At 46.6% G+C, this 26,385-nt stretch overlaps 1 protein-coding gene across 11 annotated transcripts in view; it reads left to right on the forward strand.

Moving 5' to 3' along the window:
* The window catches only part of ABCG4 (ATP binding cassette subfamily G member 4), a 522,357-nt gene that overhangs the window by 199,237 nt on the left and 296,735 nt on the right, over positions 1-26,385 (forward strand). For all 11 annotated transcript variants that reach the window (XM_056543428.1, XM_056543421.1, XM_056543422.1 and 8 more), the window contains 3 exons: positions 17,675-17,820; positions 22,751-22,874; positions 22,989-23,103. In XM_056543428.1, coding sequence (XP_056399403.1) covers positions 17,675-17,820; positions 22,751-22,874; positions 22,989-23,103 — 385 coding nt within the window. The remainder of the gene's footprint in view (positions 1-17,674; positions 17,821-22,750; positions 22,875-22,988; positions 23,104-26,385) is intronic.

Here is a 26,385-nt window from a genome sequence, read left to right on the forward strand (position 1 = left end):
CAAAGAAAAGCCATCACCGATTTCTTGATGATCCAAGCAGATAGGAGTACTCCCCTGTGTAACTTCAATGTGAACCAGTGGCAGCTCATACGTGACATCTGCCGTTTGCTGAGGTTCTTTGAGGAAGCTACATTATTTGTGAGTCGCCTGGATTACGCCATGAACTACGTAATTCCACTCCTACATTTCCTACAGCAAATGATTGAAACCATGGCTGGTCAGGGCAATGGAGACATTGCGCCTACATCTCAAGGCTACATGAGCCCTGTGGGGGCTGAACTGGAGGAGGAGGATGATGAGGGGCAGAGCGGAGCACAGTTTAGGTTGAATGAGATGGCCGGTGTTTCTAGTCTTCGGACAGGAGAGGAGGAGCAGGAGCAGCCAGAGGAGCTGGAGGGTTATGAGGAAGTTGAGACAGAGGACCCAGACACACCGTGGCAGTATGCAGTAGAGATGGAGGCAGGTAGTCCCTCCGAGTCACTGGCGCAAATGGCACGATGCATGCTCAGTTGCTTGCGTAGTGACCCCCGAATTGTCAAAATTTGTCAGCGGGATAACTTCTGGATCTCCACCTTATTAGACCCTCACTACCGTCCCAAAATGGGGGCCTTTTTTACACCCACTGAGAGAGAGGACAAACTGACCTACTACAGAGAGATTCCATGGCTGTATATACCCTTTATTAGCAATGACAGAGGTTAAACATTTCTGTAAGTCTTCACACACTGTTGATGGTATTTGGGCCTCTAGAGAAGTGATGTTATGGGGCTGTCGTTGGGCAACACGGACTTTCAACTCCCTCCAAAGGTTTTCTATAGGGTTGAGATCTGGAAACTGGCTAGGCCACTCCAGGACCTTGAAATGCTTTTTACAAAGCCACTCCTTCGTTGCCTGGACGGTATGTTTTGGATCATCGTCATGCTGAAAGACCCAGCCACGTTTCATCTTCAATGCCCTTGCTGATGGAAGGAGGTTTTCACTCAAAATCTCACGATACATGGCCCCATTCATTCTTTCCTTTACATGGATCAGTCGTCCTTGTCCCTTTACAGAAAAACAGCCCCAAAGCATGATGTTTCCACCCCCATGCTTCACAGTAGGTATGGTGTTCTTTGGATGCAACTCAGCATTCTTTCTCCTCCAAACACAAGCTAGTTTTTACCAAAAAGTTCTACTTTGGTTTCAACTGACCGTTTGACATTTTCCCAATCTTCTTCTGGATCATCCAAATTTCCTCTAGCAAACTTCAGACGGCCCAGACACATACTGTCTTAAGCACGGGACGACGTCTGGCACTGCATGATCTGAGTCCCTGGCACCGTAGTGTGTTACTGATGGTAGCCTCTGTTACTTGGTCCCAGTTCTCTGCAGGTCATTCACTAGGTCCCCCTGTGTGGTTTTGGGATTTTTGCTTACCGTTCTTGTGATCATTTTGACACCAGGGGGTGTGATCTTGCGTGGAGCCCCAGATCGAGGGAGATTATCAGTGGTCTTGTATGTCTTCCATTTTCTAATAATGGCTCCCACAGTTGATATCTTCACACCAAGCTGCTTGCCTATTGCAGATTCAGTCTTCCCAACCTGGTGCAGGTTTACAATTTTGTTTCTGGTGTCCTTCGACAGCTCTTTGGTCTTGGCCATAGTGGAGTTTGGAGTGTGACTGTTTGAGGTTGTTGACAGGTGACTTTTATACTGATAACAAGTTCAAACAGGTGCCATTAATACAGGTAACGAGTGGAGGACAGAGGAGACTCTTAAAGAAGAACTTACAGGCCTGTGAGAGCCAGAAATCTTGCTTGTTTGTAGGTGACCAAATAGTTATATTTCCACATAATTTGAAAATAAATTCTTAAAAATCAGACAAATGTGATTTTTATGGATTTTTTCCACCTATTTTGTCTCTCGTTGTTAAGGTATACCAATGATGAAAATTACAGGCCTCTCACATCTTTTAAAGTGGGAGAACTTGCACAATTGGTGGCTGACTAAATACTTTTTTTGCCCCACTGTATATGCTGCCCAGAGGGGCTGTTATCAGTATATGTATATGGTTCCCTGGTACCCGTATAATAAAGGAGACAAATGATATGTGAAAAATACCTAGTGCTCCCTGGGACTTCAAACAAATATACTAAAGTATATTAGAGGTGAGTGAACTTTTGAAAAATGCAATTCGGACGATTTGCCAAATTTTTTCGAAAAGTTTGTTTCTGGACGAATAAATTTGCAGTGAAACTATATAAAAAAAAGGCTCTTTCCGGCCTTACAGAGAGCCCCAATAAGGGTGTAGAGCACTTTGCCTTGCTGTAACATGCATAGGGAGTGTGCTGAGTTACTGAAATCATACCGTTATTCATTATGAAATGCAGATTACAGGCATTGCCATTAGAATCGCTGCTGCAGAGCGTCTGTGTGGCAGCAGGGAGACCATAAGGTGTCAAAATTGAAGAGGATAAAGAGATCTTTGATGTCATATTTAATGTAATTTTATGTGAAAATAAAATTTTTACATTACCCATTCTGGCGAGCATAGAGCTGACAGTCCTTCGATGGAGATACCACCTGTTCCAACCCCTGCCTCTCAGTGCTCCCCTGAAAGTACGAATGTTTCATTTAATCAGTTATGGTTCATTGGATTCTTGTGATAATTCCACAGGTAATATGATGTCGACAGCCAAAGGGCCTCAGTCTTGAAAAAATTACAACCCATAAGATTAAAAGATGAATGTTGAAATATCTATTGACGATGTATGTTAGCTAGTGCTACCATCAATTTTTTTTTGGCTCAGGCTCAGAAGCAACAGTAAGCCAAGTAGTTCCTGAAACACACAGAGTGGAGCAGGAAGTAACATGAGTACACAAGAGGGGTTCACAACCCCTAACATTAAAAGGTGAATGTTGAAATCTCTATTGAAGATGCATGTTAGCTAGTGCTACCATCCAAAAAAATAAGGCCCAAGCCCAGGAGCATCAGTAAGCCAAGTAGTTCCTGAAAGACACATGAGCAGTCAGGCGCAGGAATCAGAAGTACACCCGAGGGTTTCATAACCCCTTACATTGAAAGATCAATGTTGAAATTTCTATTAAAGGGGTACTCCACCCCTAAACATCTTATCCCCTATCCAAAGGATAGGGGATAAGATGTCAGATTGCTGCTGGAGACCCCCGTGATTGCAACTGCGGCACCCCGCTGTCATTACTGCACAGAGTGAGTTCGCTCTGCACATAATGACGGGCAGTACAGGGGCCAGAGCATAGTTACGTCACAGCCCCACCTCTCGTGACGTCATGGACCGCCCCCCTCAATACGAGTCTATGGGAGGGGGCGTGGCGGTCGACATGCCCCTGCCATAGACTTGTATTAAGGGGGTGGGCCATGATGTCACAAGGGGCGGAGCCACGACGTCACGCTGCTCCGTCCCCTGTATCGCCCGTCATTACGCACAGAGTGAACTCGCTCTGTGCAGTAATGACAGCGGGGTGCCGTAGTGGCAATCCTGGGGGTCCCCAGCAGCGGGACCGCGGTGATCTGACATCTTATCCCCTACCCTTTGGATAGGGGATAAGATGTCTAGGGGCGGAGTACCCCTTTAAGCATGTATTTAGCTAGTGCTAAACATCCCAAAATTTGAGGCCCAAGGCCAGAAGCATCAGTAAGCCAAGTAGTTCCTGAAACACACAGTCAGGAGCAGGCATCAGTAGTACCAAAGAGGGTTTCATAACACTTTACGTTGAAAGATCAATGTTGAAATCTCAATTAAGCATTTATGTTACCATAACAAAATTTTTATTCCAGACCCAGGCCCAGCAGCAGTATCAGTAAGCTATATTTTGCCTGATACAGCCTGGAGTTGGCTGAAGCGTAAGTACGCACCAGGGCTCCCACCCCCCCAACCCCCCCCCCCCGCCAAAAAGAGAAAAAAAAAAAAAGAATACTTTTTAAAATTTGAACCAAAGATTTGTAGGCCCAGACCAAGGCCCAGCAGCATCAGTAAACCATATATTGAAATTTAAATGAAGGATTTTGAAAATGAACTTTTAATTCCCAAGTTTTAGTGTCCCGGGCCCCGATGTGTGGGTAGAAAGGGCCAAATTTAACAAGGAGACACATGTCACCTGGAAGCAGAGTTTACAAGAGGGCTTCACAACACCTAACATTAATATGTTAATGCTGAAATCTGTATACAAGATGTATGTTAGCAAGTGCGAACCTCAAATAATTTTAGGCACAGTCCCAGCAGCATCACTAAACCATATAGTTGCTGAAACACACAGCCTGGAGTAGGCATCAGCATGAGTTTACATGAGGGCTTCACAACCCCTAACATTAAAAGATCAATGTTGAAATCTCAACTAAGCATGTATGTTTGCTAGTGCAAACATAAAAAAATTGTAATATCCAAGACAGTCACAGCAGCATCAAAAAACAATATATTGGGGGAATGACACAGCCTGGAGGTGGGGAAAGCATAAGGAGCCTATATAGTGTCTGAATGGTACAGCCTGGAGTTGGTCGAAGCATGAGGAGACCATATAGTGGCTGAATGGCACAGCCTGGAGTTGGCAGAAGCATAAGGAGACAAAATAGTGGCTGAATGAAACAGCCTGGAGGTGGCAGCAGCAACATCAGGAGTCCTGAAAGTGACCCAGTGACAGAGTGGTGCGGTGGGTGGCAATACCGGTACCCGGTGATGAACGTTGCTGGAATGTTTCTAACTGAGGAGCAGTGCCTTAAATCTGTTTGGCACTATCCATATTTGTGAAGTGTTGGTGTAGCACCATGGTCAATCTATTCTGATGCATCTGGCATTGGTGGGTGGAAATACTGGCTGATCCATGCCTGATTCATCTTAACAAAGGTCAGTTTCTCCACATTTTTCGTGGACAGACGAGTTCTCCTTGGGGTGACTATGGCCCCCGCCGCATTAAACACCCACTCTGATGCCACACTACTGGCCGGGCAGGACAGCTTTTCCAGGGCAAACTCTGCAAGTTGCAGCCACAAATCAAGTTTGGCTGCCTAGAAGTCCAGCAGACCTTCAAGGTGTGTTGGCATTGGCATGTCAAGGTATGCCACCACCTGCTGGTTCAGGTCCTGCTCCATGTCTACCTGCTGCTGATGAGTTGCTTCTCTATGCGGGTGAAGAAAGGTACTCATCAGCCACTCTAGACTCAGGTTGCTGCTGATGGAGCTGGTACTGCTCCTGCCACCCCACCACTCCCCAGCAGCCATGGTAGTGGAAGGTGAGCGCAGAGGGCCCCCGAGTAAGACCTGCTAGTGGATGGACGATGGCGCCGATAGGCATCAGCCAACTGACTACGTAGGATCTCTCTGTATTAGGTCAATTTGTCTTCCCTCTCAGTGGGGGTAAAAAAAAGGCCCCCATTTTGTGCTGGTAGCGAGGGTCCAATAAAGAAGAGCCAGAAGTCATCCTGCTGCCGAATTGTGACAATTCAGCTGTCACTACGCAAGCAAGTGAGCATGCATCGTGATATTTGTGCAAGTGACTCGGAGGGACCCCCTGCCTCCATCTCCACAACATACTGCCATGGTGTGTCTGGGTCCTCATAAGCCTCTAGCTCCTCTAGTTCATCATGCTCCTCCTCTCCTGCTGTCAGATGACTAGAAACACCGCCCATCTCATCAAACCTAAACTGTGCTCCTCATCCCCCTCCTCCAGTTCAGCCCCAACAGGGCTCATGTGGCTGTGAGATGTAGGTGCTACATCTCCATTGCCCTGACCAGCCATCGTCTTCAACACTTGTTGTAGGATATGAAGCAGTGGAATGACGTTTTTAATCCTATAATCCTGGTGACTTACGTATAATGCGGCTTCCTCAAAGGGCCTGAGCAAACGGCAGGTGTCATGTATGAGATGCCACTGGTTCACATTGAAGTTGCACACGAGAGTACCCCTATCTGCTTGGATCATCAAGAAATCGGTGATGGCTTTTCTCTGTTCATACAGTCGGTCCAACATATGGAGGGTGGGATTCCAATGAGTGGCAACGTCACAAATGAGATTATGTTGGGGGATACCATTCTGATGCTGCAGCTCGAGGGTGTGCTTTGCGAAGTGCATGCAAAGTTTACTTCCCATTGTTAGGATGTCTTGTAAATGGGGGGGGAACACTTCAGGAACTGCTTGACAACCAGATTTAACACGTTTGCCATGCAGGGCCATGGTTCACCCTTCCTTGTCGCAGCACGGTGAAGTTGTTCTTCCCGTTGTCAGTCACCATGATTCTCATTTCCAGTTTTCGTGGAGTAAGCCATGCTCAGATTTCTTTTCGAATTACTTTTAGCAGTTCATCCCCTGTGTAACTCTTTTCGCCAAGGCAAACCATGTGAAGAACAGCATGAAACCACCGTGCCCTGCACACATAGTATGCTGAAGGGGCACTAAAACTTGTCTGGGCAGTGGAGGCTGAGGACATGGTGGAGGATGAGGAGGCTGAGTCGCACACTGTCACAGGACCAACGGGCTGACAGCGTGGAGGAGGAAGCGGCGTGACCTGTCCAAGTTGGGGTTGTGGCTGTGCTGGAACCACATTCCCCCCAGTGAGCCGTAAAGGACATGTATTGTCCCTGACCGTAGTTACAGCTCCAGACGTTGGCGCTGCCGTGCACTTTGGTACACACCGACAGGCTCAAGGACTTGCCCGCCTTGCCTTCCACAAAATTGTGAAGGGCTGTTACTGCCTTCTTCACAAAGAAATTACGGCTTGGCACTCTCCGCCTCGACTCAGCACAAGCCATCAGTTCTCTGAAAGGTGCAGAGTCCACCATGTGAAAAGGGAGGGACTGCAGCGCCAGCAACTTAGACAGGAGCACATTCAGCTTCTGCACCGTTGGATGAGTGGGCGCATACTGCTGTCTCTTGGACATGGCTTTACAGATGGATTGTTGGCGGAATGGCTGACTAAAAGTGAGAGAAGCAGGAGCATCTGAAGCGACAGGAGGAGGGTATGACACACAGCTCCCTTCGGCTGAGGTGGTGGAGCCTTGGCTGGCTTGAAGGAGGGAGCGGCTGGCCACTGGGTGATGCAGCAGGCTGGACCACTAAATCGGAGCCACGGTTCTCCCAGGCCGCTTTATGGTGGTGAAGCATGGGCCGGGGTGCCAACATTGGTACCCTGGCCAGGCTTCACCTTCTGCCGACATATCTTGCATGTGAACCTCCTCCGATGCTTGATGATAAACTGCCACACCGCCGAGTAGCTCATTTTCCCACCAACAGTCCACACTAATTGATTGCTACTGCCGCCATCTCCAGGAACCTCTGTTCTACTACCTCCCAGAAAGGTAGGCTGCCGCGAAGCAGGTGGTCTAACCCGGGCACGTGTGGCTTCAGAATTTCCACTTCTGCCACCACGCTGACTGCCAACCATGCTACCGCCTTGTTGATTCAGCTGCTGCCTCAAGGGCAACCTGCAACTCTCTTCTGCTGCTGATGATGAAGCCCCTTCTGCACCCGGCTCCCAGTTGCGATCATCATCATTGAGTTGTGTCTGCACATCACTGATGTCCTCCTCAGGTTCCTCAACAGTGTCTGCTTCAGGACCCTGAACCCTGGCAACACTGCCTCCCACGTCACTCTCCTCATCATTACTTGCCCGCCTCCCCTTCTTGGCTGGGCAGTAGCTGCTATGCACTATTAGATTGTCCTCAGTGAATAGTGGAGCTGAACCCACAGCATAAGATACTCCTGTAGGAGAGGGAACAGCATAGGACAGAGGCAATGGGAGGACAGGGACTGCTCCGGGGCCATGCCAACTAAGGGTTGTGTCTGAGGAACCCAACGACTGTTGACTGGGGGTGTCAGGTGTCACTTGTGATGAAGTGGATGACCGTGTTAACCAATCGACGACTGTAGATGGGTTGATGGTCGAGACACGACCGCTAGTTGATAATGGGAGCTCAGGACTCTCGCTGCGACTCTTGCTGCCACTCGCCCCTAGTCTGCTGCGACCTCTGCCTGAAGGATTTAGGCCTCTGCCACTACTCTGGGCACATCCTGGCACATCTCTGCCTGACATACTTAGTGTGTATATGAGAGAAGTACAATATGCTTCACTACTCTTAAAAAAGTATTTGCCTAGAACAGCAGCAAGTGATTACTTTTGGCTGTCCTTTCATAGTATGTAGGCCCTTGACGGATGAACAGGAAGAAAATAGTACACTATTAACAGGTACAAAATAGTACACTACTTAGATGTACATATGCGGTATGCACTGATGAGGGCAAAAAAATGCGCTACAGTACACTTGAAAAAGCTATTTTCCTAAAACACCAGCCCGTGGTTACTTTTGCTTGGACTTTCACAGTATGTAGGCTCTTGACAGATTAACAGGTACAAAAAAGGGCACTACTTATATGTAGGTGTGTGGTTTGCACGTATGAGGGCAAAAAAATGCGCTACAGTACACTTGGAAAACGTATTTTTATAAAACAACAGCCAGTGATTAGTTTTCCCTGGCCTTTCACTGCATGTAGGCTTTTAACAGATTAACAGGTACAAAAAAAGTGCACTACTTAGATGTACGTATGCGGTATGCACTGATGAGGGCAGAAAAATGCGCTACAATACGCCAAAAAAACTCGGTATTTTTGTAAAACACCAGCCAGTGAGTACTATTGCTTGGACTTTCACAGTAAGTAGGCCCTTGACAGATTAACTAACAGGTAAAAAATGGTACACTACTTAGATGTAGGTATGTGGTATGCACGTATGAGGGCAAAAAAAATGCGCGACAGTACACTTGGAAAACGTATTTCCGTAAAACACCCGACGGTGATTACTTTTGCCTGGAGTTTCCCAGTATCTAGACTTGTTACAGATTTACAGATACAAAATAGTACACTGCTTTGATGTAGGTATGTGGTATGCACATATAAGGGTAGAAAAATGCACTACAATCCGCTGAAAAAACTTATTTTTGCACAGCAGCAGGACACAACAGTGCAGCACCACAAAAAAAAAATTATAATAATCATTCCTGCCTCCTGTGATACGGTTCATTAAGTTAAGGCAGCTTGTTGATATGTATGAGCAGGGGTGTGGAAATAAAAAAAAAAACTACTTATCCAAGGGACTAAAGCGGAACACAATCTACTTGTCCCTCAAGAAAATCCACTTGTCCTGGTAGACAAAATAATTTCGACCAAAATAGTACGATTCCCCCCACTAGACCACCAGGGATGGATATAAGATCCTTTAGACACTGCTGTCAACTTAGACAGCGGTGATCTAATGGTTTAATAGTGGCCACGGTGATCGCAGCGTGCCAGGATATTAGTGGCCGGAGAGCTCTAGCTCCTCTTACACCCGAGGCAACCACAGAAAAGTCTAGATGTAACTTTTTGATCACCATAAAAAAAATTTAATATGAAGTGACCAAAAATGAACAATTCTGGACTATTCTTTTACACTTACACCGTTCACCATATGATTTAATTAACATTATATTTTAATAGTCTGGGACATTTCCACATGCAGCGATACCACTTATGTTTATTTTTGTACATTATTTTTATTTAAAGAAAATTGGAAACTTTTATTAGGAAAGGGGCTTATTCACATATATATGCACTTTCTAAAATATTTTAGTCACTATTTTTCAGTCTTCATAGGGACTTATGTGTTACTGGGGGGTTCTGCTTCTCCAGTTTATGTGGTGCATTTTGTGTCAGAAAATGCTGGAAGTTGCATTTAGTTACTAGATAACTACAACTCCCAGCATGCCCTGATGCAGCCTATGGTTGTGTGGGTGTTGCAGCATGTTGCATTGTATAGTAGTACAGTTAAGGTTATTGTGTAACATGCTGGGAGTTGTAGTTTTGGTTTGTGGCAGATGCAGAGACATAGGCTGTGTCAAGGAATACTGGGAATTACAGTTAGTAACTACAACACCCAGCATGCCCTGATGCAGCCCATGGCTCTGCAGCTGACCGAACCAAAACTACAACTCCCAGCATGTTGCACTTTATAGTTCTACAGTTTAGGTTATGATGTAACATACTGGGAGTTGTAGTTTTGGTTCGGGCATGTTTGCATGCATCCGTGGGGCTCTTGGTCGGCGGATGAGTATGAAGGGTGGGATTCTGGGGGTGCAATTTAATGCGGGTGGCCAGAAGACACTAAAAATAAATAAAATTAGATGGCACAACTGGCGGCGGCAGTGCCCCCCCCCCCACATCATACATTACATACACACATCAGATGCATCATACACATATACACTCACACCATACATATACACACATCATACATTCACCCACCACTGCTCCCCACATCATATATTACATACACACATCACACAGACATCATACACACATCACACTATACATATACACACACATCATACATACACCGCTGCCCACCCCACATCATACATACACACACACACCACACATAGACAGACATCATACACACATTATCCATTACATACACATCACACATAGACAGACATCATACACACATTATCCATTACATACACATCACACATAGACAGACATCGTACACACATTATACATTACATACACATCACACACAGAGAGACATCATACACACATTATACATTACATACACCTCACACATAGACAGACATCATACACACATTATACATTACATACACATCACACATAGACAGACATCATACACACATTATCCATTACATACAAATCACACATAGACAGACATCATACACACATTATACATTACATACACATCACATACAGACAGACATCATACACACATTATACATTACATACACATCACACATAGACAGACATCATACACACATTATACATTACATACACATCACACAGACATCATACACACATTATACATTACATACACATCACACATAGACATCACACATTACATACACATCACACAGACAGACATCATACACACAATTTTACATTACATACACATCACACAGACAGACATCATACACACATCACACATTACATACACATCACACATAGACAGACATCATACGCACAGTATACATTACATACACATCTCACAGACAGACATCATACACACATCACACATACACTCACACCCTACATATACAACCACCCTTCCTATCGCCTCCTGCATTCTCTGCCTCCTCACCTGAGCCGCCATGAGTGGACATCAGAGCTGTAGTCCCGGCCGGTCTGAGGTTACATGGGTTTGAAAATCTCCCCTCACACCGGATGTCCTCTCCTCTCTCTCCCCCCCCCCCTGCTCTGTGTTTTCTCCGTGCAAACATGCAGCCTCCCCGTGGTGGATTAGGTCCTGTGAAGAAAGAGCAGGGGGAGGGGGAGGGATAGGGCTGTGTGCGGGGGGAGGGGAGGAGCTGTGTGCCGAGCTGTGGACATCCTTTCTCTCCCCCCGTCTTATTGTGTTATGTAGCTGCGTCCTCCATCCTCCGGGAGGATTAGATAAGGGGGCGTGGCTCAATTATGTAATGCGAACGTGCGACCTCGGTCTCTGCAGTCAGCTGGGGGCCGTTGCCCCCTCCATACATTCTGAGCGCCGGTGTGAGGTGGAGACTTCCATCGGCTCCTGCACCTCACACCGGCAATAAAGAAAAATAAGGGGGAAGTTGGTCTGTCCCTGCTAGCCCGATACAGGACTAAATCTATTAACAATTCACCTGCCCAGCGCCCAAAACTACTTGTCCCGGGCGTCGGGCGATAGCTTTTCGTTGCCTCATCAGGGATGTGGAAATCCTATCTGCCCCTCTCTGATAACATGCTGAATAACGTGACTGTGAAGTTAATGGCTGGCATAAAAAATTCTTCTCAGTGAGAACAAGCACTGCACTTCTCTCTGTCCACAACGCTGATGTGACTAGCAGTTGGCAGTGGAATGCTGCGTTATAATCAATTCAGCGTGTCTGTGTGAAACACAGAGACACGCAGTCCCTCCTATCCCTCTGCAGTGTATATGGCACAAAATGAGCAGCCGCAAAATGTCTGCCGATTATATTGGGCTGTGATATCACGGGGGTGAATCAATGCTGATAGTCTGCATCCTGCATGTGATTCAGGGTCATCCCACCTACCTCCCTTCCCGCCTTGCCTTCCCGCCTTCCCAGCATCCTTTGCCCCATGTGGGTCTGCCATTTTAGATGTCCTGGAGCCTGGAATGCTGTTAAATGGAGTTTAATGGAGCGATTCATGCAATAGAATCGCGGTGATATTCGCATTCGTTGAGAATCGAATAAATCCTGAAATTCTTATATACTCGAGTATAAGCCGACCCGAGTATAAGCCGAGACCCCTAATTTCAACCCAAAATCCCAGGAAAAGTTATTGACTCGAGTATAAGCCTAGGGTGGGAAATATCATCATCACCTGTCATCATCCCCTTGTCATCATCCCACACATCCCCCCTTCATCATCCCCTTGTCATCATCCCCACCCCCCTTCATCATCCCCTTGTCATCATCCCCACCCCCCTTCATCATCCCACACCCCCCCCTTCATCATCCTCTTGTCATCATCCCACACCCCCCCCCCCTTCATCATCCTCTTGTCATCATCCGCCCTCAGTGGTCTTCAACCTGCGGACCTCCAGAGGTTTCAAAACTACAACTCCCAGCAAGCCCGGGCAGCCATCGGCTGTCTGGGCTTTCTGGGAGTTGTAGTTTTGAAACCTCCGGAGGTCCGCAGGTTGAAGACCACTGCGGCCTTCGACATCATCCAGCCCCTCTCACCCCCCTTTAGTTCTGTACAGTACTCACCTCCGCTCGGCGCTGGTCCGATGCTGCAGGACTGTCCGGAGAGGAGGTGGTCCAGTGGGATAGTGGTTCCGGGCTGCTATCTTCACTGGGGGCGCCTCTTCTCCGCGCTGCGGGCCCGGAATAGAGGCGTTGCCTTGACAATGACGCAGAAGTACGTTGGCAATGAACGTACCTCTGCGTCGTTGTCAAGGCAACGTGACTATTCTGGGGCCGGGCCCGAAGCGCTTAGAAGAGGCCTCCCCGGTGAAGATAGCAGCCTGGAACCACTATCCCATCGGACCACCTCCTCTCCGGACAGTCCTGCAGCACCGGACCAGCGCAGAGCGGAGGTGAGTACTGTACAGAACTAAAGGGGGTGAGAGGGGGCTGGATGATGTCGAAGGCCGCAGTGGTTTTCAACCTGCGGACCTCCAGAGGTTTCAAAACTACAACTCCCAGCAAGCCCGGACAGCCGATGGCTGCCCGGGCTTGCTGGGAGTTGTAGTTTTGAAACCTCTGGAGGTCCGCAGGTTGAAGACCACTGCGGGTGGAGAGTTCACTCGAGAAATAAGCCGAGGGGGGTGTTTTCAGCACGAAAAATCGTGCTGAAAAACTCGGCTTATACTCGAGTATATACGGTAAATTCAGGTTCGTCTGCTTCGATTCGCTCATCTCTAATGTATATATTGGAGACTATATATGTGTAGATGAGGAAGAGAAGCGAGGATGAGGGTCCGAAAAAGTATGGGAGGCCAGCTGTATCTAGTATGTGTAGGGAACACATACTTTAATTGCAGTATAGAGCATGACTGTAAACCTACTTCCAACACAAGTGTTCACAGTTTTCAAAAGAAACAGATCTTCAAAAGTAAAACCACATACCTCCAGACCTTGATGAGTGTTAAATGGGCACTGTCATCAACTTTATTTTTTGATATGTGAGTGCCAAAAATTTTTTTTAAAGGCAGGGAGGGGGTTAGGGATAGATTACCTATAGGTAGGGACAGAGTAAAATAAATGTGAGATGGTGGGAGCAACTCTTTAAATAGGCTTCTATGCTGAAACATACACTTATCTGGGAATACCATATATATTTTCTAACTTTTTTCCACTAAAGAAGCATTGACTAATATTCAACACTATCATGACATTTTAGTATAACAATAATACAGCATTATAATAATACGGTGAATAACATACAGCTTAACAATTTTTACTTAAAACATAATACCTTTAAACTTTTATTATATATTCTTATGTAACATTATAAATAGTTTTTACAATTGTTACAAGCTATTACTTCACATTAACTATCGGGTCAATGTTGTTGCGTCACTTTGCCCTTCCGGAATTTTTGGTCTTTTGTGTGTATATATACACCTGTACTATATGTATTTTTACTATGGACCTGATGAAGAGTGTATACTCGAAACGCATTGTTCGTGTACAATAATAAATATCTATTTTTATTTTCTAAGTCCATCCACACGTTTAATTTTTACTATTTTACTTCTTGGTAGTGCTTTCACTCTTTTCCTATTTCCCCCCATCCCTTTCCACATGAGAAGGTTTTACCGAAGGTGGAATCCTTGAAATTCTGATGATTGCTTGCTAGCCGCTACCGAGGAGTCCGCAGTGAAACACTACAGCTGATCCCTGAATCTGCTGACACACCAGAAAAGTTGTGTAGATGCGCTACATGGTGTTGTACATAGAGTGTTTTTTCTTCTTTTTATGTTCCCCATTGCAACCCCAATAATTAATTACTACAAATAATACAACTACCTTCACATATAATATAGTATTTTAGTCTAAATAATGAATACTAACTTATCCATTTACTATAACTTTTCCTTAATAAGTAATATATATATATATATATATATATATATATATACATACACACACACACACACGTATGTATTGTATACATATATATTCTTTCCACTAGCTGACGCTGGTGATCGAGGAGGATCTAACTACGGGCAGTCTGTAGGATTCCACTGACCGTTATAGTCTTTTACAAAACAAAGTATTAAATGTAGGCTACACTTAGCATAGGTACATATGCGGCTATTATGTTTTTTAACTCCTTAAGGACCGACCCATTTTTCACATGTATCTCTTTAAATGGTAATAACTTTAGAACACTTTTTCTGAGCAGAGCGATTCTGAGATTGTTTTTTTTATGACATTGTACTTTATATAACTGGTGCAATTTTGTTGACACATGAAGCATTTTTTGTGAAAAACTTCAAAATATTGTGAAAAACTGGAACATTTCTGGCGTTTTTTTTATTTTATTTTTTATGGTGTACACTGTTCGGTAAAAGTGATGTTATATTTATTCTGTGGGTCAGTACGATTATGGCAATGCCCATTTTATATAGCTTTCTATGTTCTTTTTTCTTTTCTGAGCAAAATTCTTTTTCTGCCATTCATTTTCCAACAGCCGTAACTTTTTTGTTATTTGTCCGACGCCATTGAGTAAGGGCTTAGTTTTTGCGGGATGAGCTGTTCTTTTTATTGGTTTCATTTTTGTGCTACAAGCTACCTTTTGATCTTTTTTATTCCGCTATTTGTACCAAAATTGGCGATTTTTTTTGCGCTTTTTTTATGTTTTTTTTTTTACGGCATTCACTGTGCGGGATAATTTACATTATAGTTTCATAGTACACGTAATTATGGACGTGTCAATACCTTTTATGTATATGATTTGTGTTTTTGATCTTTTTTGGTGATAATATAGGGCTTTTATTGGGAATGGGCATTTAAAAAAATACATTTTCTACACTTCATACTTTTATTGAAGAACTTTTTATTAAATTTTTTACACTTTTTACAGGTTATGCTTTGCTGCAATGCATTTGTACTGCAGCACAGTATAACCTGTAGAGCTGCAGACACTACAGCCTGTGCGATCCAGCCTCTGGCTGGATCTCACAGGCTTCTGTAGCAGGCATACAGGAGGTCATGATCTGACCTCCTGCTGCCATAGCAACCAACAGCGACCCGCGATTGTATCACGGCGCCACCGTTGGAGAACAGGGGGAGAGCGCTCCCCCTGTCAACACCATAGATGCCGTGATCAGGATTGATCACGGCATCTATGGGGTTAATGCTGCCAGGACTGGCGCGATCGCGGCTTCGGCAGCTGCAGCGGGACTCCGTCTGTGATTGACAGCCGGGTCCCTTCGCCGATCTCCTGCCCTACCCACGGCAGTGCAGGAGATCGCTATGACGTATGCATACGTCCAATTGCGCAAACGTGTTGGATGATTGGACGTATGCATACGTCCAATAGCGGGAAGGGCTTAAAAATGGTCCTTGGCCTTGCAGTCTCCCATCCAGGGATGCGGCCTTTTCTCACTTGCTTGTTGGATACTTCTGACTGTGGATGATACACGCTAACTAATGGGTTTTCTTAGCGACTAGCCACTGGGGCATCCGCCTCACTGAATCTACCTAGGAGTCACTTAAGGATTGTTATCCTTGAGTAAGACAGGGTATATTATGCTATATATATATTCTTTGTTTTTTATTCCATATGTATGTTTTCTTCAAAATGTTTTATTCATTTATATAATGATCTTTCGGATATTATTGAAATATGTGTTTTTGTATTAGTGCAGTTGCATTTGCAATATATTCTTAGTTTTTTATTCCATATGTGTTTTTTCTTCTAATTTTTTTTATTCATTTATATAATGATCTTTCGGATATTATTGAAATCTGTGTTTTTGTATTAGTGCAGTTGCATTTGCAATATATTCTTAGTTTTTTATTCCATATGTGTTTTTTCTTCTAATTTTTTTTATTCATTTATATAATGATCTTTCGGATATTATTAAAAACTGTGTTTTTGTATTAGTGCAGTTGCATTTGCAATTTTACTTTTTGTGGGCAAACATTTATCAAAACCTGTGCAGAGGAAGAGTGGTGCAGTTGCCCATGGCAACCAATCAGATTGCTTCTTTCATTTTGCAGAGGGCTTGTTAAAAAAGAAAGAAACAAGCTGATTGGTTGCTATGGGCAACTTTTCCTCAGGACAGGTTTTGATAAATCTCCCCCTCTGTCTATAAATAAGATCATTGGCTGTATGTACTACATGACCTGACGAAGAGGGGTCCCACCCCTTGAAATGCACTGTCTGATACCTGATTATTTATCTTTTGGCAATTAAAGCCATTTTTTGTTTACTACTTTCTGGTCTGCTTCGGTATACTAATACATCTACCTTTACTGGATTGGATAAGAGAGCACCGCAAGAGCAGCAATTTTATGCACCTTGGCTAGAGGCATATTACTCGCACCATATAGTAGTAGGCCTCCATACTGAACCGATCCAGTAGTAGGCCCCCACATACTGCCTCTATATAGTAGTTAGGCCCCTCATACTTCCCTTATATAGTAGTAGGCCTCCATACTACCCTGATGTAATAGTAAGCCTATATATAGCTCCTATACTGCCCTCATGTTGTAGTTTGCCTTCCCATACTGCCATGAAGGATATATTATTTAAAAGTATTTATGCTCCACATGATGCCACATATTGTATTAGGTCCCCATACTGCCCCAGGAAAAAAATCAATCACCTCTCCATTGTTCACTCACCTCACCACTGCTGTTATCAACACTCTGCTCCCCTACGGTCATCCTCTCTGAGCTCCTGTTACAGACACCATCACAGAGACACTGCCCACATTGGAAGCCCCATCTTGGTCCTCTTGCTGGCACAGCATGCATTCAGCTGTGCGTGTGTCTGAAACAGGTGTCCTGAATCCCCAGGTGGGCCCCTTTTCTGCAATCATTACGCCCCTGGCTGCAATTACTCCTGGAGATCTTGCAGCATGCCGCACCTCCATGTTCGGTAGGCTACATTTTTGACATCCTGATTCTATGGTAATGTTTAGTCTATCATCATGTTTAGGTATTTATTTTATCTTACAGGTAAATGAGATCTTGACAGCACTGGGTCTGCTTGAGTGCTCTGGAACTCGAACAATGTGCCTTTCTGGGGGTCAGCGAAAGCGTTTAGCTATTGCTCTAGAACTAGTCAATAATCCACCAGTCATGTTTTTTGATGAACCTACTAGGTAAATAACAAATAAAATCATCAGAATGCAAATTTGTAAACCATCCAAAATTAATCAAAAGTTGTGAAATGCAGTGCTCAGATGTTATAGTTATCCTAACAATTCTTTGCTGTCTCTCGTCTTTATTGAAGCAGTTCGGATTCCAGTTGTGAGTATAATGCAGTAATTCTGAGATCAGATCCTACTATTTATTTATTTATTTACTTGTATACATACATTTATTTCAAAGTACTTGCTTAGTTTTTATTGGTCAGAAGGAAAGGACATTGTATTTCATGTTTGTTTGATGTTTGTAGTCGAGTGCAAACTGTGCAAGCACTTTTTGGCTGTAGAAGACATTGGCCTGTCTATCACAGAACACTTATGTTACGCCTAGCGCTCCGGGTCCCCGCTCCTCCCCGGAGCGCTCACGGCGTCTTTCTCCCTGCAGCGCCCCGGTCAGTCCCGCTGACCGGGAGCGCTGCACTGTCTTGGCCGTTGGGGATGCGATTCGCACAGCGGGACGCGCCCGCTCGCGAGTCGCATCCCAGGTCACTTACCCGTCCCGGTCCCCTGCTGTCATGTGCTGGCGCGCGCGGCTCCGCTCTCTAGGGCGCGCGCGCGCCAGCTCTCTGAGACTTAAAGGGCCAGTGCACCAATGATTGGTGCCTGGCCCAATTAGCTTAATTGGCTTCCACCTGCTCCCTGGCTATATCTGATCTCCTCCCATGCACTCCCTTGCCGGATCTTGTTGCCTTGTGCCAGTGAAAGCGTTTAGTGTGTCTATAGCCTGTGTACCTGAACTTCTGCTACCCATCCTGACTACGAACCTTGCCGCCTGCCCCCGACCTTCTGCTACGTCTGACCTTGCCTCTGCCTAGTCCTTCTGTCCCACGCCTTCTCAGCAGTCAGCGAGGTAGAGCCGTTGCTAGTGGATACGACCTGGTTGCTACTGCCGCAGCAAGACCATCCCGCTTTGCGGCGGGCTCTGGTGAATACCAGTAGCCTCTTAGAACCGGTCCACTAGCACGGTCCACGCCAATCCCTCGCTGACACAGAGGATCCACTACCTGGAAGCCGAATCGTGACAGAAGATCCGGCCATGGATCCCGCTGAGGTGCCGCTGCCAAGTCTCGCTGATCTTCCCACGGTGGTCGCTCAGCAATCGCAGCAGATTGCCCAACAAGGACAGCAGCTGTCGCAGTTGACCGCCATGTTACAGCAACTTCTGCCTCTGCTACAGCAGCAACCATCTCCTCCGCCAGCTCCTGCACCTCCTCCGCAGCGAGTGGCCGCTCCTAACCTCCGCTTGTCCCTGCCGGACAAATTTGATGGGGACTCTAAACTCTGCCGTGGATTTTTGTCTCAGTGTTCCCTGCATATGGAGATGTTGTCGGACTTGTTTCCTTCAGAACGGTCTAAGGTGGCGTTCGTAGTAAGCCTTCTTTCAGGAAAGGCCTTGTCTTGGGCCACACCGCTCTGGGACCGCAATGATCCTGCCACAGCCACAGTCCAGGCCTTCTTCACTGAACTCCGGAGTGTCTTCGAGGAGCCAGCCTGAGCTTCTTCTGCCGAGACTGCCCTGTTGAACCTGGTCCAGGGTAATTCTTCAGTGGGCGAGTACGCCATCCAATTTCGTACTCTAGCTTCCGAGTTATCATGGAATAACGAGGCTCTCTGCGCGACCTTTAAAAAAGGCCTATCCAGTCGCATCAAGGATGTGCTGGCCGCACGAGAGATTCCTGTCAATCTGCAAGAACTCATCCATCTAGCTACCCGCATTGACATGCGTTTTTCTGAGCGACACCAAGAGCTCCGCCAGGAAAAAGACTTAGATCTCTGGGCACCTCTCCCACAGTATCCGTTGCAATCTACGCCTGGGCCTCCCGCCGAGGAGGCCATGCAAGTGGATAAGTCTCGCCTGACCCAGGAAGAGAGGAATCGCCGTAGGGAAGAAAATCTCTGTCTTTACTGTACCAGTACCGAGCATTTCTTGGTGGATTGCCCTATCCGTCCTCCACGCCTGGGAAACGCACGCACGCACCCAGCTCACGTGGGTGTGGCGTCTCTTGGTTCCAAGTCTGCTCCTCCACGTCTCACGGTACCCGTGCGGATTTCTTCTTCAGCCAACTCCTCCCTCTCAGCCGTGGCCTGCTTGGACTCCGGTGCCTCTGGAAATTTTATTTTGGAGTCGTTTGTTAATAAATTCAGCATCCCGGTGACCCGTCTCGTCAAGCCGCTCTACATTTCCGCGGTCAACGGAGCCAGATTGGACTGCACCGTGCGTTACCGCACAGAGCCCCTCCTCATGTCTATTGGACCCCACCTTGAGAGGATTGAGTTCTTCATTCTCCCCAACTGTACCTCTGAGGTCCTCCTCGGTCTGCCTTGGCTCCGGCTTCATTCCCCCACCATTGATTGGACCACCGGGGAGATCAAGAACTGGGACTCTGCCTGCCACAGGAAGTGCCTCTCCCCCCCTCCCAGTCCCGTCAGGCAAGCCTCTGTGCCTCCCCATGGCCCCCGTCCTGGTGTCACACTGCCCCGTGCCAGGCCTCGCCCTCTGCCCTCCCTCCCCATTCCCACTCCTGCTGTACTGCCTGCCGTTGAGGAAACCCTCCATTCTTTCCCGGTGTCCTCATCCCAGGGGAGGCAGTTACCGGACAAAGAGAAGGGGAGACCTAAGGGGGGGGGTACTGTTACGCCTAGCGCTCCGGGTCCCCGCTCCTCCCCGGAGCGCTCACGGCGTCTTTCTCCCTGCAGCGCCCCGGTCAGTCCCGCTGACCGGGAGCGCTGCACTGTCTTGGCCGTTGGGGATGCGATTCGCACAGCGGGACGCGCCCGCTCGCGAGTCGCATCCCAGGTCACTTACCCGTCCCGGTCCCCTGCTGTCATGTGCTGGCGCGCGCGGCTCCGCTCTCTAGGGCGCGCGCGCGCCAGCTCTCTGAGACTTAAAGGGCCAGTGCACCAATGATTGGTGCCTGGCCCAATTAGCTTAATTGGCTTCCACCTGCTCCCTGGCTATATCTGATCTCCTCCCATGCACTCCCTTGCCGGATCTTGTTGCCTTGTGCCAGTGAAAGCGTTTAGTGTGTCCATAGCCTGTGTACCTGAACTTCTGCTACCCATCCTGACTACGAACCTTGCCGCCTGCCCCCGACCTTCTGCTACGTCTGACCTTGCCTCTGCCTAGTCCTTCTGTCCCACGCCTTCTCAGCAGTCAGCGAGGTAGAGCCGTTGCTAGTGGATACGACCTGGTTGCTACTGCCGCAGCAAGACCATCCCGCTTTGCGGCGGGCTCTGGTGAATACCAGTAGCCTCTTAGAACCGGTCCACTAGCACGGTCCACGCCAATCCCTCGCTGACACAGAGGATCCACTACCTGGAAGCCGAATCGTGACAACTTAGTTTTTCCATAACAGCACCTTGAACGCGTAAGCAAAAATATTCTATGCTCTAGGGTTGGGCGGTATACCGGTTCATACCGAATACCGAATTTTTTGGCTGCACGATATGAATTTTCCCCCATGCCGCAATACCGGTTGGGCCCCTCCCCCTCGGGAATGTATTATCAGCCCAGCGCAGTGCTGTCCCCACATCGGGGAACTAATCCTATGTTACCCGCCAGCGCTGTTCTGCCCCCCCTCCCAATTAATGATCAGCCCGGCAAGGTACTACTCACAGATGTCACCTTCAAACACTGCCCTCCTCCTGTTTGTTGGGGGCCGCCGGGCACTGGAACTCTATACTGTACGCCAGTGGTCTCCAACCTGCAGTCCGGGCATGCTGGGAGTTGTAGTTTTGCAACAGGTGGAGGTCCGCAGGTTTGAGACCACTGCTGTCCGCTGTATCCTTATGCCCGGGCTGCAAAAGATAAAGAAAATAAACTTTAAACTCACCCGCCCCGGCCAATGATAGGCTGATCCCACTGTCAATTTAAGGAGCTCTGGCCAGCTTCTTACATGACAGTGGGCTCAGCCTATCACTGGCCGGGGCCGGACATCGCTCCGGCCGGTGATAGGCTGACGGCTGTCCACGTTCCAGTCCCCAGCGTGTGGCCCCGACGTAGGTGAGTTTAAAGTTTATTTTCTGTATCTTTTGCAGCCCGGGCATAGGGATACAGCGGACAGCAGTGGTCTCCAACCTGCAGACCTCCAGCTGTTGCAAAACTACAACTCCCAGCATGCCCGGACAGCTGTTGGCTGTCCGTGCATGCTGGGAGTTGTAGTTTTGCAACAACCGGAGGTCCGCAGGTTGGAGACCACTGGCGTACAGTATAGAGTTCCAGCGCCTGGCGGCCCCCAAAAAAGAGGAGGAGGGCAGTGTTTGAAGGTGACATCTGTGAGTAGTACCCCGCAGGGCTGATCATTAATTGGGGGGGGGGGGCAGAACACCACTGGCAGGTCACATGATTTGGGGGGGATAGGGGATAAGATATCTGATCAGAGGGGTCCCCCTGCCATCTCTCCTGTAGCCACCGCACCCCCCCCCCCCGAGTCATCACTGCACGGAGCTAAGTTTCATGTGTGATGACTCACGATACTGGGGCCGTCACGCCCCCTCCCATAGACTTGCATTGAGGGGGCGGGGAGTGACATCACAAGGTGGTGGAGCCGTATCGTCATGATACTCCGGCCACTGTATCATGAGTCATCACGCACGGAGTAAACTAAGCTCCATGCGGTGATGACTCGGGGGCTGCAGGAGAGATTGCGGAGGTCCCCAGCAGCCCCGTGATCAGACATCTTATCCCCTATCCTCTGGATAGGGGATAAGATGCCTAGGGTGGAGTTCCCCTCTAAGTTAACCAGCACACAGGGAATTTACATTTTGTTGTTATCCAGGTATCATGAATCACCAACAAATGCTAACTACAATTGTGTTTCTAATCTTCATTTTTTCTTTCTTCTTCCTTTCCTTTCCTCTCTTTTTATCTTTTCCTTCCTTTCAGTGGTTTAGACAGCGCGTCATGTTTCCAGGTGGTTTCACTATTGAACTCTCTGGCTCAAGGTGGCCGCACAATTATCTGTACTATACATCAACCAAGTGCAAAACTTTTTGAAATGTTTGACAAGGTTTGTAAGATTCTATTATACAGTATTTTGTGTTATTAATGTATCAGTATATTGTACAGTAACCTATTATTTCTACATGTATGACAAGAATGTTGTGCTTTTGTCTGTTTCCAGCTTTTCATTCTCAGTCAGGGACAGTGCATATACCAAGGGGCTGTAACTCACCTCATTCCATATCTGAAGAGCCTAGGATTACACTGCCCCACGTACCACAATCCTGCAGATTTCAGTGAGTCATTTATATGGAAAACTGAATATACTGGTTGAAGGCATGGGTGACCCTGTTTCTAATGTTTCTTACTGGGTAAAATCAATGCATTAAGGAGATATTAATCTTGCTGCTAATATAAGTTCTTCTTAACTTCCATAGAGGTTAGCTGCTGCCGTATGGGCAATGCTTTCTCTCCCCCACTGTGTCCTTTCATCCCAGGGTGCAGAGTTTTCAGTTGAAGGGGACGGGGTTATGGGCTGGAGTGGGTGGGAGAAATCATTGCATACAGCAGAAGCCCGCCTCCATTGCAGTTAAGAAGAAATTACCTTATTAGCACCAAGATAAATATCTCCTAAATAGAGATGAGCAAACTTTTAAAAAGCTTGCCGAACTTCTGGAAAATGTTCAGTTCGCGTCAAACTAGTTCTCTGCAAACTGGGAATGAAATGAACCTGAAAACATTGTATAACACTGCGTAAGAGCTCCAAAGCACTGTATAACACTTCTAGGAAAGTTTTGAAGTAACTTTAAAGTGGTTTTAGGGCTAAGTTAATGTCAAAATTTACGGTAACTAACAGCTTGTTTAAAAAATACACAGTGCTAGCAATTGTCGTATGCTTTTTAAAAGGGGTTATCCACCATTAGGTGACTTTAGTACTTACCTGCCAGATACTGCTGCTTTCTTTTTTTGAAATGGCTATTTCCTGTTGGAGTTCCCTCCCTCCAACTACACATCCCAGGATTCCTTGTTTGTATGTGTGAGGTCACTTTTCTCCCTCCCACACATCAGCCACCCCACCCTCTGCAGAACCCCTGAGCTACAATTCCCTGCAGAGCTGTGGGGAATGATCTACCCCCTCCCCCAGTGCTCCACTCATTAAAGTAGACAGGCTCCTTTCAATATCTGACTAGTGAAGTAATGTATCGGGCCGCACTGCAACCTGGAAAAACCTGAGATGACACGATCACTTAAGAATTGTGAGACCACCATCACACACAGGCACAGACACTATATTATGAACTATACTAATTTTACAGCATTTGTAGCACACCAAAGTATCAAGAGATTGCAGTGTTTTTTCTAAACATTTAAAAAATTATTCTTTTTTCGGAGTAGCAATACAGGTTTTGAGTCTGGCAAGTAATAGCACATTGTATTTTTCCAAACATTCCAAAAAATTTTTATTTGTGTGAAAAGCTGAAAAACATATTCCTTTTTTTGGGAAGCATGGCTTGTGTATGTGTAGGCCTTGATGGTAGAAATGGCAGCAAGGGGGATGGTGGATTGGTGGTATTTATTGCCAGTGTACAGCAGGCATTGGTAGACTGGTGGGAGTTGTTGTAGCCAAAGTACAGCAGAAGATGGCAATCTTGTAGTAGCCAATGTACAGCATAGGTTGGTGGATTGGTGGGATTTTAGTAGCCAGCGTACAGCAGGAGATGGTGGACTGGTAAGAGTACTTGTCTCCTGCATACAGCAGGAGGTGGAATACTGGTGGGAGTTGTAGTTGCCAGTGGACTGAAGGCAGTGGTGGACTAGTGCGAGTTGTATTATGCTGCAGAAAGCAGGAGATGGCAGACCGGTGGGAGTTGTAGTGGGCAGTGAACAGCAGGGATGGCGGTAGTATTGTCTATTCAGTGGCATCTGGCACAGTCAGTTTAAATTCCTCACTGCTTTATGCCTGACACTGCTGGCCATGCTGAACACTCTCTCTGATTCTACACTAGAGGGGGGACAAGACAGAACACCCATGGCAAACTGGGCAAGTTCTGGACAATGGTTTAATCTGGTGTGGTAAAGTCCACAAGGTTTGCGCTGATGGTGTCTGCTTGAGAAAAGGCAGAGCTCAGGTATGTACAAACTGGTTGTTCAGGTCGTGGTGAACATAACCTTTGTTGACGATTCATGTCTGGTTGGAATACTGGATGTAGAAACTTTGTCATTATGTACTCCAATGTGAACATGGTGCTGCTGTTGCTGTCTCTTTAAATGGTAGTTGTGGCAAAGACATTGACTCAACAGGGAACAGAAAAGTCTGCCGCATACATTTTGAAAAATATTTTTGATAATCAGTTTTTAAAATTTTTTAAAAATAATACAAGTTTTAACAAGTTTACATCACTTCTTCAGACCAGAGAAAAACTTGTTGATAAAGTGGTGTGTCTGGGCTGTAAGCTTGAAAAAATCTTTTAAACATTTCTCAAGGAAACTAAATACAAACTGCTGATGGGTGGTATCATACTCCAGAGCTACTACATAATCTTTACCAGTCCATCTCCCCATTGTGGAGGCGGTATTGGGTCGACATTTCACATTTTTGATCCTGCCTGAACTACTGGGTTTTGATCAGAAGGTAAAGAAAATATGCAGCCATAACAACTTATCCCCTATCCACAGGATAGAGGATAAGTGTATGACCGCTGGGACCCCCGCGATCTCCTGCGCGGGGACCCGACTCTGCCACGGCTTTCCTGTGCATGATGCCGCGGCCTACATGCCTCCTCCATGTAGTTCTATAGGAGAGGCGGAGAGACAGTGTTCATGCCTCCCCGCCTCACCCATAAAGCTGTATGTGGAGGGGGCGTACCGTCAACCTCACTGAGGTCGACGCTACACGCATTAGCCGCTCTCACAGAGCGGCAATGCCGGGGCCCGTTTTCGAGATCAGGGGGGTCCCAGAGGTCAGACTCCCCGCAATCAAACACTTATCCCCTGTCCTGTGCATTGGGGATAAGTTGTTATGGCTGCAGTTGTCCTTTAAATGCCTCCTCTTTGATGATTTTGCTATCTCTGTCCCCTTGGACCCTCCGGTCTATCTCTTGCACTTGTCTCCTGTTCCTTTTCATAAAAAGCAAATAAAACTTCTCCTTCATATCTTGCTAGCTGCTAAGATGTTAATTGCTAAATTTTGAAAGCGCTCTGCTCCTCAGTCAGTGCACGACCCCCTTATCTGCTTGCGTGAGATATGATCCCTGGAGTTGCTTTCAGCTTCTCTGAACAACACAGTTGAGGTGTTTTCCTCTGTATGGGACCTATGGGATTGCTTCCTTGTTCAGTGACCCCTTGACTCTCTGCTGACATCTCTGTCCATTTTAGCAACCATGCATAGCAAATGTATTCTAAGGGCAGCATGGTGGCTCAGTGGTTAGCACTGCTGCCTTGCAGTGCTGGGGACTTGGGTTCAAATCCCACTAAGGACAACAATAAATAAAGCGTTATTATTATTATTATTATAATTATTATAATGTCAGCAGACAGAACTGTGCTCGTGATGTCATCAGAGAGCATTTCAAAAAGAA

Source organism: Hyla sarda, chromosome 10 (assembly GCF_029499605.1).
Source record: "Hyla sarda isolate aHylSar1 chromosome 10, aHylSar1.hap1, whole genome shotgun sequence".
NCBI lineage: Eukaryota > Metazoa > Chordata > Amphibia > Anura > Hylidae > Hyla > Hyla sarda.